This window comes from Felis catus, chromosome B3, assembly GCF_018350175.1.
Source record: "Felis catus isolate Fca126 chromosome B3, F.catus_Fca126_mat1.0, whole genome shotgun sequence".
Lineage (NCBI taxonomy): Eukaryota > Metazoa > Chordata > Mammalia > Carnivora > Felidae > Felis > Felis catus.
Window position 1 is genome coordinate 61,671,776 of NC_058373.1, and position 15,375 is coordinate 61,687,150.

General features: G+C 42.1%; 1 protein-coding gene across 4 annotated transcripts in view; it reads left to right on the forward strand.

Moving 5' to 3' along the window:
- The first annotated feature begins 1,004 nt into the window (after positions 1-1,004).
- NDUFAF1 (NADH:ubiquinone oxidoreductase complex assembly factor 1) overlaps positions 1,005-15,375 on the forward strand; it is a 28,842-nt gene continuing 14,471 nt past the window's right edge. The window contains exons 1-5 of one of the 4 annotated variants that reach the window (XM_006932629.5): positions 1,007-1,161; positions 4,163-4,474; positions 8,179-8,293; positions 9,126-9,771; positions 13,758-13,943. In XM_006932629.5, coding sequence (XP_006932691.1) covers positions 9,196-9,771; positions 13,758-13,943 — 762 coding nt within the window. In that variant the 5' untranslated portion in view covers positions 1,007-1,161; positions 4,163-4,474; positions 8,179-8,293; positions 9,126-9,195. Of the gene's footprint in view, positions 1,162-4,162; positions 4,475-4,581; positions 4,714-8,178; positions 8,294-9,125; positions 9,772-13,757; positions 13,944-15,375 lie in introns of those variants that run through there. The other 3 variants (XM_045059516.1, XM_023255478.2, XM_045059517.1) reach the window with 3 other exon arrangements.

Genomic DNA, 15,375 nt, shown 5'->3' on the forward strand with positions numbered 1-15,375 from the left:
TAGAGTGGTTACTGAACTTTACTGAGAAGCACAGCCAAGCTTACTTTCACTCGTGGAAAGTCTGCTGTGGATCTCAGAGACGCTCTGGGGCAACTGTCCTCTTCTTGTTGGATTAGTGATGCAGGTTGTTTCGATGCTATGGTGCATCCATCTCAGTATACACTTTCACAGTAACTGCAGCAGGGGAAGAGAACGTTGGATGGTCCTAAAACTGAAATGAAACACTGGCCTGAAATTGATAAATGTCATGTCTGTTCACAATCCATTGGCTAGAACTACTTGTATAGTATGGCTGCCTAATTGTAAGGAGGCTGACAGGTATAATCCTCCAATATGCCTGGAGGGGTAGAAAACCTGGATGGAAAACCCTGGAAAATTCTACCTTATTTTATTTATTTATTTATTTATTTATTTATTTATTTATTTATTTATTATTTTTTTTATTTATTTATTTTTGGGACAGAGAGAGACAGAGCATGAACGGGGGAGGGTCAGAGAGAGAGGGAGACACAGAATCGGAAACAGGCTCCAGGCTCCGAGCCATCAGCCCAGAGCCCGACGCGGGGCTCGAACTCACGGACCGCGAGATCGTGACCTGGCTGAAGTCGGACGCTTAACCGACTGCGCCACCCAGGCACCCCAAATTCTACCTTATTAATATGTGTGTATACATTTGCTCATAACAAATTTAATTTCTTTTTTTTTAAGTTTTAAAATTTATTTATTTATTTTGAGAGAGACAGAGACAACACGAGTGGGGAGGGGCCGAGAGAGAGGGATACAGAGAATCTCAAGCAAGCTCTGTGCTACCGGCACAGAACCTGATGTTGGGCTTGAACTCATGAAACCACGAGATCATGACCTAAGCTGAAACCCAGTGTTGAACACTTAACTGACGGAGCCACCCAGGCGCCCCGAAAAATTTCATTTCTTACTGTGGGTCACAGTAAAAAAAATCTTTGAGAAACTACTTTACTGCTTCCTTCCCTCCGCAGGGTCCTCACCACACCCTGCAATCCAAAGAAGTGCATAGAGTTGCCAAACCTGCATTCAGAGGCCAGTTCTACCACCTCTCTGCTTCTGTGGACTTAGTCGGGTCACCTAACTTCTCTGAGCTTCATTCTCCTCAGAAGTAAAAAAGTATCTGCCTTCAATATTGTGGTAAGGCATAAAAGACATGATATAGTAAATATCTGGGTCTAGGCTTGACTGGGGGTGTTAATTTAGTCAATAGAAATTGTCACCGTTCTGCCAAGCAGAATTCTTACATTTCTCCAGATATAATGTCTGTTGCATAATGCCATGCCTTTGCGCATGTGTGCTTCCTTCTCTGGGTTGATTTTCCTCCTCTCTGCCTATTAAATGCTTTATCATTCAACACTCATCATGTCCTTCCCCTCAGAACTGTCCCTTAAGGTGAGCAAATAAGCAGATGTGACACAAAGTAGTGGATAATGAGCATGTACCCTGGAGATAACTGGCAGTCATGGTGTGAATCCCAGCTCCACCATTTCACCAGCTATGACAGGCCTGTGACCAGCAAGTTACTTAACATCTTTAAGACTCAGTTTACTCACCTGTGAAGCAGGTTTAATATTAGTACCTACTTCGTAGGACCACCGTGAGGATTAAGAGGGAAAATGCCCCCAAAATGTTAAGTTCAATGTCTGGCCCATAAGTGTTCATTACACTCTTCATGACCCCGTCCCTGTATCTGGTACCTGGCCTCTGCTAGAATTCCTCTCAAACTGTGCTGCTATTATTCGTTTGGTGCCATGCCCTATACTAGACTATGTCTTCCTGAGACTGTCCCAGAGTTCAACAATAATAGCTAGGGTTTTTTTTTTTTTTTGAACACTAATAAAAAATCCTAAGAAATATGCTAAACACTTTACATATATTATGTCAATTCATGTTAACTGGAAAGTATATCAAGGTCCTCCTACCTACTAAGGTTGGCCAGGACCGGACAACACTTTTGCCTCTTTTCTCTCTGCAACATAGGTAACTGCAGGGCTTTACTCATTCATGTCCTGATGCACAGCAGCTACAATGTCCTCTGGTTCCACGTCTCCAGATGATACTTTTAAGGTCCATCTCACTTTGAGTGAGAAGGTCTCTCTTTGCAATGGCTGTTCTTGGTCTGCTTCACTGTGTTTCTTTTGTCATGTTATCATTTCAAGGCATTTGGCTGCCTTATGTCTATAAAAAGACCGTCCTCTGTTGGCTCCATTTCTAATTTGGATGGGTTTTAGTTTTGTTATGAACAAAGCTACAGTTAAGTTCTGGCAAAGCCCACTACCTGGGAGCTCCTGGGAGGCTAAGAAAGAAGGCAGCGCAGACCTGGATGGATTAACCAAAATAATAATTTCTCTCAACCCTTTGTCTTTATTCTCTCCCATAATGCCTCCACCCTCTCTTTTGCCTGCCATTCTCACATCCTTCCTTCTTGATTTGATCAATTTCCCTCCCTTCAGCCTCCCTTTCCCCACTGCTAAGGAATACCCATGGGGTTTCATACACTTAAACAGTTAATGAATAGGGAAATGCAAATCAGAACCACCATGAGATATCACTGCACTTACTTTAGGATGGCTCTTCTAAAAAAAGAAACACAAACAGAAAATAACAAGTGTTGCTGAAGAGGTAGAGAAAATGATTCTTGTGCATTGCTGGTGGAAATGTAAGATGGTGATTTCTCAAAAAATTTTTAAGTAGGCTCCATGCCCAGTGTGTGGCTTGAACTCATGACCCTGAGATCAAGAGCCTCATGCTCTACTCACTGAGCCAGCCAGGTGCCCCGATTCCTCACATCTTAAACATTAGAATTACCATATGGGTTTAATAACCAAAAGAATGAAAGCAGAGGCTTGAACAGATATTTGTACACGTATGTTCACAGTAACATTGTTCACAATGCGCAAAAGGTGGAAATAAGCCAAGTTGCCATCAATAATGAATAGAAAAACAAAATGTGGTAAGTACATGCAATGGAATATTATTCACCCTTAAAAAGGAAGAGAATTCTGGCACATGCTACAGTATGGTTGAACCTTGAATATATTATACCAAATGAAGTAAGTCAGACACAGAAGAGCAAATATTGTATGACAGGCACCCCTGTCATATACTTTAAAATATAGATCTTTGGGGCCCTTGGATGGCTCAGTCTGTTGTGTATCCAACTCTTGATTTCGGCTCAGGTCATGATCTAATGGTTCATGAGATCGAGCCCTGTGTCTGGCTCTGCGTGAACAGCAGAGCCTGCTTGGGATACTCTCTGCTCCTCTTTCTCTCCCTCTCCATCTCCCTCTCTCTCAAAATAAATAAATTTTATAAAAATATAAATAAAAAATAAAAAAGCTCTTAACAAAAAGAGGTTGGAAATGTATTCTGGGATTTAGGGAAGATGAAATTGTACATAACTCATATCTGAAACTAAAAAGAGTCAGTGGTGGAGGCAGCTGTGGAAGGTTCAAGGCGGTAGGATAACCAGGCAAGTTGTCAGTCTAGAAAAGTCAAAAGCAGAATTTCAAGAAGTAAGAGGTGGTGGAATGGAAACAAGTGGTGGGGGAAACTTGGAAAAGCCAATTAATTGTATTCGGTGAGGCCTTTCAGAACCTTGGAAAAGACTGGAATTAATTGCCGGGGGTTACAATTCATTCGAATACTTGCTAAGAGCTTAATTCCTGCTAGCACAGTGCTAATTGCTGAGGACAGAAGAACAGCATAGTTCTGGACCCAAGAAGCTCACAGAGTGGCAGAGGAAGTGAGAAGTGAATACTTAAGACAATGTTGAAAGTGCTTAAGCAGCGGTGTGCAATGGATACAGAAGTTCTGGAGAGTGGGCGGCTCCATTGGGCAGGATTTGGGTAGGACTGGTAGGACGGTTTGCTGTCCAGGTGCGTGGTGGGTCTCCAAAGATTCCGGGGGCCCCGGGGGCGATTCCAAGGAGATCCAGTCCTCTGAGGCCATGGGCAGCTTTTAGGTGCTTGCGGGGAGAGGCGGCAAGAGGGGACCCTGGCGCCCCGTGGGGCGAAAGGACGTTAGCAGTATTTGGGTCCTGTTTGAAAGATGCGGGGTGGAATTTGCAGCCTGAAGCAGGGATGCAGAAAGGAAAGGAGAAAAGCGTCTCTAAACTCTCCGCCAGTTTCTCACACAGGGCAGAAAAGATCAGGAGGGGGTAAGCGGAGCCCTTTGGGAGGCTGTTCGACCAAAAGCCTGAATTCGCCGGGCTCCGGAAATCTTGTTTCTCTTCTCCGGACTGCGCCTCGGCCGGAACTCTAGTGGCCTAAGGTCTGGTTTGGCGCCGGACTGGAAAAGCAGACGGACGCACACGAAGAAAGTGGAGTACCCGGTTGGGAAAAGCGGAAATCCGGGTGGAAGTCACTCGCGCGTTCCGGCGGGGAGGCCAGCAAGCACCGGCGGGCTGTTAGCGCGTCGGGGACGTGGGAGGGCCACACAGCCCCAGCAGGTGAGGCCTGACAGGGCTGCCTCTCCGTGGCACGGTCCCGACCGTTCCCCCGAATCAGATCCGGAGTTAAAACACAGGGGTCGAGGGTTAGTTTTGCCACTTACTAGCTGTATGACCTCGGTTAATTTATTCTTGGAACCTCCGTTTCCCCGTCTTTGTAATGGGAACAGTTACAGCACCTCTCTCAGGGTTGTTGTGAGGAGTCAATGAAATATACTTAGAACAGTTTCTGGCACATGGTAAGCCCTGGGTATATAATCTTTACTAAGACTACTCTGTTTTAGCTCAGTGGGTTCCGTTGCCGTCAAAATTCATCAACTTCGGCACCGGATCATCCATTTGATGGGTTTTACTTTATGTTTATTGGTAAAAATACAAAGCAAAATTTTATAATTAAATTTATGTCATTAGAGAAGTAACAGCACTATTAAGAGTGTGGAAAATAGGGTGAATAATGTTACTCATAATCCCATCCTATATACAGCTTTAAGCCTTTTTTCGCCACCCAAAACTTTTTTGTCTCTGCATTTTTATGCTTGCAATATTTGTATATATGCAGTTTGGATTCCTCCTTATTTGCCACTTAGTAGTGTAGCCTATGGTTGGGGTTCTCGAGAATCTTTTATGATTGTACAAATTCCATTTTATAGGATTATCATTTGTTTCCCAATTCCTTAATATATAGAGATAAAATTATTTAAGCACAATCGGTGAGGGAAATTGAAATATTACCTATGATTCCAGGACCTCAGATCAACTGTTTTTAATTTCCTGGTTCCCTTCTTTTTTTAGTCCATGTGAAAATATACTGTTTGCATGGTTTTCATTTATTCAGCAAACATCATTGGGCATCAGTTATGTTTAAGCCATGGTCCTTATGATTAAGGAGGTCACACTAGTGAGGTAGACAGATAAAAGTGATATTCTAACATTATGTAAGGGCGAAAGAGGGGTATGCATGGATTGTCAGGAGAATATGGAGGAAGAGTAAATGTCATTGCCCCCTGGTGGAAGGCAACCAGGAACATGACTATAGTTGAACATGAGCTTATTACTTCTTACAGTGAGAAAAAACACATACCATAGGAAACCTGTAACATCTAAGTAAGAGTGTTAAAAGGGATTTATTATTGGATTTAGGTTTGTGTTAAGTGATTTGGGGAAAAGTAGTCTGGAAGTGGAGGTAATTCTATGACTGGGAATGTGAAGTCTTATCTATCTAGTGTTAGGGCTAATGCCATGATTGGTCAACATATACCAGTCATTCAGGGCACCTGGGTGGCTCTCAGTTAAGTGTCCAGACTCTTAACTTTGGCTCAGGTCATGATCTGTTTGTGGGATCGAACCCCGCATCAGTCTCTGCACTGACAGGAGCCCGCTTGGGATTGTCTCATTTCTTGCTCTCTGCCCTGCCCCCCTCACTCACAGACTCTCTCTCTCTCTCTCTCTCAAAATAAATAAACTTAAAAAAAGATATGTTAGTCATTCATATTAGCCAAGATAGTAGAATATTTGGTCATTTTTGTGGTTTCAACAGTGTGGTTTTTTTTTTTTTTTTTTTGTATGTGTTCAGACAGGATTACAGTTGGTCTTTTTTAAAAATTATTATTTTTTTAATTTTAGAGAGACCGTGCACAAGCGGGGGAGAGGGGCAGAGGGAGGGAAACTGAGAATCTTAAGCAGACCCCACACTCAGCACAGAATCTCACAAGGGGCTTGATCCCATGACCTGAGCTGAAATCAAGAGCTGGATGCTCAGCTGACTGAGCCACCTAGGTGCCCCTGCAGTTGGTCTTGATGGAGCTGAGGTTATTGCCCATGGATATGAGGCAATAGATCGGGACTTGGGCACATTTTGGAGGGCCTTGTGTACTATTTTAGGAGTTTGAATTTCTGGGGAGGAATTGCTGACTTATTATAAGGGGAGTGCAGTCAGATTTAGACAAATCCCTTTTGTTGCCTGTCAAAGGATAGATTGGGAGAAGTAGAGGAGATCAGAGTCAAGGAGATGTGTTAGAATTTTGCTACTTAAAGAGTATCCTATGGACCAATGACAAGGGCATCGTTTGGGGGCTTGTTAGAAATACAGAATCTCAGGCCTTATCCTATACCTACTAAATCAGAATCTGCATTTTAAAGTGATTTAAGAAAGTTTTTTTAATGCTTATTTATTTTTGAGAGAGACAGAGCACAAGTGGGGGAGAGGCAGAGAGAGAGAGAGAGAGAGAGAGAGAGAGAAAATCCGAAGCAGGCTCCAGGCTTTGAGCTGTCAGCACAGAGCCTGATGCGGGGCTCAAACTAATGAATCGCAAGATCATGACCTGAGCCAAAGTCAAGAGCTGGATGCTTAACCCACTGAGCTACTGAGACGCCCCAATTCATAGGCACTTAAAGTTTGAGAAGCCCTTTGTTGGGAAGTTACAGTAGTCCTGGTAAGAAGCAATAAGACCCTGAACCAAGACACCGGTTGAGGAAGTGGGGAATTGTGGAGGTATTATTTAACATATATTACAAGTCTCCTGCATGCCTGGCACCATTCTGGGAGCTGGAAGTACCACAGTGAGGATGGTCTCCCTCGCCAGACTGGAGTGTCTTGATGGAAGAGACTAATGAAGAAATTGCAGTAAACTGTAGTAGGGAAAGAGGAAGCCCAGGATGCAGTAAGATTACATCAGAGGGATGCAGGTGCTGGTGAAGTTGAATCGTCAAGGAAGGGTTCTTGTGGGGGTAAGGGATGTTGAAGCTGAGTTCCAAAGGATAAGGTAGCTAGGCAAAATCTGTGGAGGGCATTCCTGGCCTAGGAACAGCAATCAGCCAAAGACTGAAGCCCAGAGAAGGGAGTACTGGTTGGCACTTGGTGGACCACAGGTGTTTAGCCAGGATTGGAGTAGAGAGTGGGATGTGACTAGAGGTGAGGTTGGGGAGATGAATGGAGGCCAGATGTGGAGTCTTCTAGACCCTGTGGAGAAAGTTGGCCTTTATTCTGAAGACCATGAGGGAGCCCCACATGTGTTTTAATCAGAGAAGATAAATGATCAGTTTTATGTTTTAGGCCCTTCTAGATGCTGAGAGGTGGGATGAGGTAGAGGTGGTGGCAGCAAGCCTGGAGGCAGGGAGCAGAGTGCAGTGTTCTAGAAGAAAAAAAGTGGTGATTCCCCTGATGTGAGGAGTGAGGGAGGAGGGGCACTCTAGACGATTGACCACTCCTTGGTTGTAGTTAGGGTGGTCTGGGCGCCATTTAGTTGTAGACTACTAGGCAGTTGAAGCAGGTGAGCCAGATTGTTGGATTTTGGCATTTTTGAGGCTTTTTTTTCTTTTAAGTTTTTAGTGTTCTGTTTATTTCCTCATTCAGCACCATGTTCTGACTAGTGGATGAATTTTTGTTTTTGTTTTTCCTTTCTCCTGGTCTTTGGGCCAAAATAGGAGAAAGACAAAGAAATTGGCATTGCATCTTTTATTTCCTCTTAGGGGTAGCTGGAGTAAGTAGAGAGAACTGTTTAGCCAAAGTTGTTATTTTACTAGAGCTATAGAACTTGTGTTGCTGATGTTTTTACTAGAAGCAGCAGCATCTAGTGGAAGGACTCAAGGCTAGGGTTCTAATTCTAGCTTCCATGCTGATTAGCAGTGTGAGCTTAGGCAAATCATTTCACCTGTTGGTGTCTGTTTCCTAGAGAAAGGAAATATCTCCCTGGCTTGTCTTACAGGAGCCTTGTGTGCCTTAAATGAGATAATATATGCCAGGTGGTTTGAAAACCTTACTGGATCAGAGAATGCTCTTGTAGCCTTCATTCCATCTGATCTTCAGAAGAATACCTTATGGTAAGTAGAGGAGGTGTTAACACAGCCTTACCCCTGAGGAAATGGAGGCTTCAAAAGATTAATAGCTTTACCAGAGGATAAAGAGCTTTATTAGGTTTAGCCGTATGAAATTGCCAATATTCACAATGTTCATAACCTAATAAGTGGGCATATTTTCTGACTCCACATACAATGTACCCTGTAGTCCCTGTTTGTATAGATGAAGTGCTAAAATGTTGTCAGTTATCCTAGGTCTTGGAGTGAATTAGTTGAGTATTTTATTTTAGGTATCAATGATTTCTTTAAAAATCCAGCATAAGAGCACCTGGGTGGCTCAGTCGGTTAAGCGTCTGACGTCGGCTCAGGTTGTGATCTCAGGTTTGTGAGTTTGAGCCCCACGTCGGGCTTTGTGGTGACAGCTCAGAGCCTGGAGCCTGCTTTGGATTCTGTATCTCCCTGTCTTTCTGCCCCTCCCCACTCATGCTCTGTCTCTCAAAAAGTAAATAATCTTTAAAAAATTTAAAAAAATAAAAATAAAATAAGAATCAGCATAAAAATTTGGTTTAAGGTCAACACAACCTTTTGAAGTACATACTTGAATTATTTTGAGGTAATAATTAACTCCATGAAGGGGGCCTGTGTTTCTCTTCCTCTTCTCATTTTTTCACGAGGCAGGGGGATACTTTCTTTATATGCTGCGTAAACAGGCTTATGTTCATAGTAGGCCCTGGGGAAGTGTTTATAGAATTAGAAAATAAGTTCATGAATTTCACAACACATGTCTTTGTTGAATTTGAAATTGTGATGCAGTCATTGCTACCCTGGTAACTCTTCAATGTCTTTTCCTTTCTAGGTGGAATTGAGCTATTTGCTGAAGCTTCTTTTCTTTGTAGCCCAGGGAGAAATTTACATTTTATCATACTATGGCTTTGGTTCACAAGTTTCTGAGTAGCGCTTATATTTTCAGAAAATGCCTGAAGCCAAGTGTTTCCTCATGTCCATTTTTGGGTAATCGCTTTGCAGACTATTGTTCTAGTAGTCTTCAGAAACCTGTGGCTGCTCCTGGCAAAACTTCCTCTCAAAGGAATACTGAAGGGGATTTGCAAGGACATCACCAGAGAGAAGTTGCTTTGGATATAACCTCTCCAGAGGAAAAGCCGGAAGTTAGTTTTGATAAGGCAATTAAAGATGAAATAAAGAACCACTGTAGGCGTTTGAAGGATGATATTGTGAATTATTGGATCGGCCCTGAAGGCCGCCCTCTGCGTGAGGTCTTGCTGGAACAAGCCAAGGTTGTCTGGCAATTCCGTGGAAAAGAGGACTTAGATAAGTGGATGGTGACTTCTGATAAGACAATTGGAGGCAGAAGTGAAGTGTTCCTGAAAATGGGCAAGAATAATCAGAGTGCACTGCTGTATGGAACTCTGAGCTCTGAGGCGCCTAAAGATGGGGAAAGTGGCCGCAGTGGGTACTGTGCAATGATATCCAGGATTCCAAGGGTAAGTGAAGTCCCAGAGCCTCGGTTTTCCAGTGAACGGGGGTGAATTTCATTGTAGTATGAACTGTAGCAGATAGCTTTTTTTGCTTTTTAAACAAAATACTTTTTTTTTTAAGTTTATTTATTTTGAGAGACTGAGAATACGAGTGGGGGAGGGACAGAGATTAAGGGAGGGAAAGAGAATCCTATTGCGCCGCTCGAACTCAGGAGCTGTGAGACCATGAACTGAGCCGAAATCAAGAGTTGGATGCTTAACTGAGTCACTCAGTTGCCCCTACAGATAGCTTTTGTTTCTATGAGTGAAAACACCTGGTAGGTCATCTGTGTCAGTGGGGTTAAGTAAGTACGGGGCACAGGTGTAAAGCAAAAGCATAAGGGGGAAGCGGTTCCTGAGGAGGGGGCACTTGTTTCTGGGCATCACTTTGGGTCAGGGTGGGACATTCTTATGTTTGAGGAGCTCTGAGAAGTCAGACATTTGAACAATGATCTCGGGAGATATGCGTCTTCTCTAATAGACCACAGTCCCTGTGATGGCCAGAGGTTCATTAGGGTGGATGTAGGGTCAGCATGTAGTTTTTATTTTTATTTTTTAAGTAAACTTTTTTATTTTAGAAAAGTTTTAGTTTTACTGAAAAATTGTGCAGATAGTACAGAAGGCTCCATATGCCCCTCACCCACCTTCTCCAATTGTTGCTATCTTACATTGCTTTCGTACATTTGTCACAATTAGGAAATCAACATTGGTACATTACTGTTAACTAATTCCAGACACTATTTGTATTCCAGTAGTTTTTCCACTTGTACTTTTTCTGTCCCGGGATCCCAGCCGGGACACCACATTATATCTAGTTGTCATGTCTCCTTAGGCTCCTCTACCATGTAATAGTTTCTTAGTCTTTCCTTATTTTTCCTGAGGATTTGAGAAATCCTGGTCAGGTAGTTTGTGGAATAATCCTCAATTTGGGATTTTCAGATGTTTTTTCTCCTTGTAAGACTGGGTTTTTGGTTTTTTAGGAAGAATACCACAGAGCTGAAGTACTGTTTTCATCACATCATATCAGGAGTACATGCTAGCAATGTGACTTATCATTGATGTGTTAACCTTGATCCCCTGGTCAGGATAGTGTTTGCCAGATTACTCTGTTGTTACTATTTGTTTTTCTTCTTTCCATACTCTTCTTTGGAAGCAAGTCACTAAGAGCATCCTACATTCAAGGCATGGGAGCAGGGCATGGGGTTAAGTTCTGTCTCCTTAAAGGGATGGTATTTTCATATATTATTGGGTATTCTTCAGAGAAGAAGTTTTGTTTTTCTCCGACTTTATTTAGTCAGCCAGTCATTTTGTATGGACTCGTACCTCGGGTTATAATCCAGTGCTATGTTATTTATTTTATTGCTCAAATTGTTCCAGCTTTGGCCATTGGAAGCTCTTTCAAGTTGGTTTTTGTCCTTTTGACATGCCTCCATTTTTTTGTTTCTTAGAACTTTCTGGCACTATACGATGCTCTAAGCACATTTTGTATTTTCTCTGTCCCAGACCTAGAACTAGCCATCTCCCAAAAGAGCCCTGATGCCTTTTTTTGGAGAATGGTATTAGAAACCCAGATCTGGGTGCTGAGTATGCTTGTTGCTACTTGGTTGACAGTACTTCCAGGACCTCTCAATGGACACAGCAGGAAATACAGGGATGTATACCAATTGTGGAAACACGTCTGTAACTATTTCTGTACAAGCCAAATATGAGTTCATACCGTGCTGACTCTAATATAGTACCATGTGGTTCATTTTCAGCTTCTCCCTCTTATCTATAACTTTGTACTGTAATAATGTGAGAAACCTGTCTCCCATTAGTTACCGTCAACTTACCTGCTAATTCAACCCCAGTGTACATGCAAAACAGTTTCAGAACTTTTAAATTTTTTTAATTAAAAAAATTTTATTTATTTATTTATTTTTAATGTTTGTTTATTTTTGACAGAGAAAGAGAGTGTGAACAGGGGAGGGGCAGAGAGGGAAGGAGACAACAGAATCTGAAGCAGGCTCCAGGCTCTGAGCTGTCAGCACAGAGTCTGATGCAGGGCTCAAAATCACAAACTATGGGATCATGACCTGAGTCAAAATCGGATGCTTAACCAACTGAGCCATCCAGGCGCCCCAGCAGTTTCAGAACTTTTAACCCATAACCCTGTGAGAAACAACTTTACCAACTAGAGTACACTGGGTATATATAGTTTCCTTTGTCTTTAGTTTCACAGTTTCCCACCAGAACATTATTTTCTAGAGTTACTTAGGTTAGCTCCTTTGTCTCACAACCAGTCTATGGCTTTTTGCAAATTTGCTGACTGGGTGTTGTTTCAGGGCTACCTGGACAGGCTCTCATGCCTGGCCTTGGCCATAGCCTCTGGATGTTTGCTTGGGTATTGTACTCTAAGGAGAAAGGCAAATGTTAGTTACCAGGGTCCCTCTCTCCAGATAATGATGAGAAAGAAAGGTATGTGTTCTTTCAGAGACAAGTATGCATATAAGGATTTTTTTTCTTTCCAGTGCCTGAAATCCACAGAATGGATTTGGTCATTCCACAGTAGAAAATAATTCTATGGCTGGATAAACACTGCGGAGTAATGAAAATAGGCGATACAATTTATTAAGTGTGTTACTTTGTGTGTGTGTGTATATATATACGTGTATATATATATACACGTACATATACATATATACACATATATATACATATATATGTATACATATATATATACATGTACATATACATATATACATGTATATACATATATCCCTTTAATTCCTCACAACAATCCTGTAAAGCGTGGTCATCCTAATTATATAGATGAGGAAACTGAGGCTTTGGGAGAGTTAACAACTTGTCTAAAGTTACACAGCTAGTAAGTAAGATAGTTCATATCTGAGCACTGCTATTCTCGAAATCAGATTACCTTTGAGAATGCTGTAAATAAACACCTTTTTAAATTAACACTAGATTCCATTTTCCATGAGAGACAGTATAGGTAGTTGTTAAGAATACAGATTTTGGAGGGGCACCTGAGTGGCTCAGTTGGTTGAGTGACTGCAGCCCGGGTCATGATCTTAAAATTCGTGAATTCGAGCCCCGCATCGGGCTGTTTGCTGCCTGCTTCGGATTCTGTGTCTTCCTCTCTCTCTCTCAAAAATAAATAACATTAAAAAAATTTTTTTCTTTTTAAATATAGATTTTGGAATTAAACGGCACTGGATCTACCATTTCCTAGTTGAGTGCTCAGTTTCTTCATTTGTAAGCTGGAACACAATGATAGTACCTATCTCAGAGGGCTGTGAGGATGAAATTATGCATTCACAGTGTTTACGTAGGTTTTCAGTGGATGGTAGCTATTGTTATAAAATAGCGATTTTAAAACTTGAGCTCTTTCATAGTTTTCTGATTTATAGGAAGGCAGCTATCGCTGCCCACTCAGAATCCATTACTTGATAGGACCAGGGGAAAAAAAGGTACATACAGCAATTCATTTCCATTCATTGATACATATGAGTGCCTACCACATATCAACACTGTCCTGGGCCAATCATGTCCTGAACATTACCTTTGAAGCATAAATACGGGGCACCTGGGGGGTGCATTTGGTTAAGCGTCTGACTCTTGATCTCGGCTCAGGTTAAGAGTTTGAGCCCTGCGTTGGGCTTTGTGCTGACTGTGTGGAACCTACTTGGGATTCTCTCTCTTTCTGCCTGTCCCCCAATTGTGCATGCATATATGCTTTCTATCTCAAAATAAGTGACCATTAAAAAAAAGAGAAACATAAATACTGTGTCAGTATTTTATGCTAAAAAAATAATCCCCAGATTTATCTGCCTCCTTATGGTAGAAGGGCAAACTAGGTAGAAAAATGCCAGTGGATCCTTTTGATACTTCAAAAGATACTAATTTTGCTAGTGGTGGAAAATGAGATGAACTTAATTTTCCTTTCTGCACCTTAGGGCCCTTTCGAGAGAAAGAGGTCTTATGATTGGTCCCAGTTCAACACTCTGTATCTCCGTGTACGTGGAGATGGTCGGCCTTGGATGGTGAATATTAGACAGGACACGGATATAATCCAGAGGAAGAATCAAATGTACAGTTACTTCATGTTCACCCGTGGGGGGCCCTACTGGCAGGAGGTCAAGGTAACAGCATAAGTCTTTATTGTGTATGAAAATGAAGTCTTTTGAAATCATGGCTATCCTGTAGTTTTTTGTTTTTGTTTTTTTCCTTATTAATCCCTTTTGGAAGGTGTGGAAAGAGAAGGAAGATGATCTAGGGGTGAGATTTATATAAGTGATTTTTTCTTTAATTAATATAAATGTTAGTTTCCTAACCAATAAATATTTCTCATAAGGATATGGCCAGGTCCATGGTAAATCATGGGTACATCTCTGCTCTGTGCCCAAGTAGATGTTTCTTCTTAAGTTTCCACCACATCCCCTCTTCCAGGCAACTCTATTAAGCTAGTATCCCTAGCTTAGGAGAAAGTCTTCTTAGGAGCAATAAATACTTCATATTTTACAATCAAAATTTTTATTCATCTTTTGGTAATATAAGGCACTGTTACTTTGTGAGAGTAAGCTTTAAGAAGGTAAAAATGGGGGCGCCTGGGTGGCGCAGTCGGTTAAGCGTCCGACTTCAACCAGGTCACGATCTTGCGGTCCGTGAGTTCGAGCCCCGCGTCGGGCTCTGGGCTGATGGCTCAGAGCCTGGAGCCTGTTTCCGATTCTGTGTCTCCCTCTCTCTCTGCCTCTCCCCCGTTCATGCTCTGTCTCTCTCTGTCCCAAAAATAAATAAACGTTGGAAAAAAAAAAAAAAAAAAAAAAAAAAAAAAAAGAAGGTAAAAATGTTCACCTAGAGGAAAAGAGGTAGAAATTAAGGGAACGAATTTCAGTTTCCCATTCTTTTCTTCTGTCTACTGAAGGTTTTTAATACATAAACTCCAAAGAAAGTCCCTGTTTTGCTTATACTTAAACCTAAGGGTCATTCTAGATTGCTTTCTCCCTTACCCCACATATAGTCTGTTTAGCACATTCTGTCACCTGTACTGTACCTAGAGTCTGACCATTCTAGCCATCTCTCCCACTCACCCTAGTCCAGACCTTTGGATTTACTACAGCAGCCTCTTCATGGTTTTGCCCCCCTAAAATTCACTTTCCACTCACTTGCCAGAGTGATCTAACACATAGTGCAGACTACATCATTCACATGCTTAAAACCCTCCAGTGGCTTCTCATTGCAATTAGAATAAAGCCCAAACTCCTTAACATGGTCTACTGGGCCTACAGTATCAGACCCGTCTTTATCCTCAGTCTCCCTGCCTACCTTCTTCCTCCATACTGGCCCCTTTTCTGTGTATCACACCCAACAAGCTCACCTCCATCTCAGAGCCTGTGTACTTCATGTTGTATCTGCTTGGTAGGCTTTTCACCTGCTTGTTCTTCCTTGTCATTCATCTCTCAGCTCAAAAGGCCTCAGAGATGCCTGACCCCTGTAGCTAGAGTTGTATCCTCCAACCCAGTCACTAACACTACCCTGTTTACTTTTTTCATAGAACTTATCACTAAGTAAAAT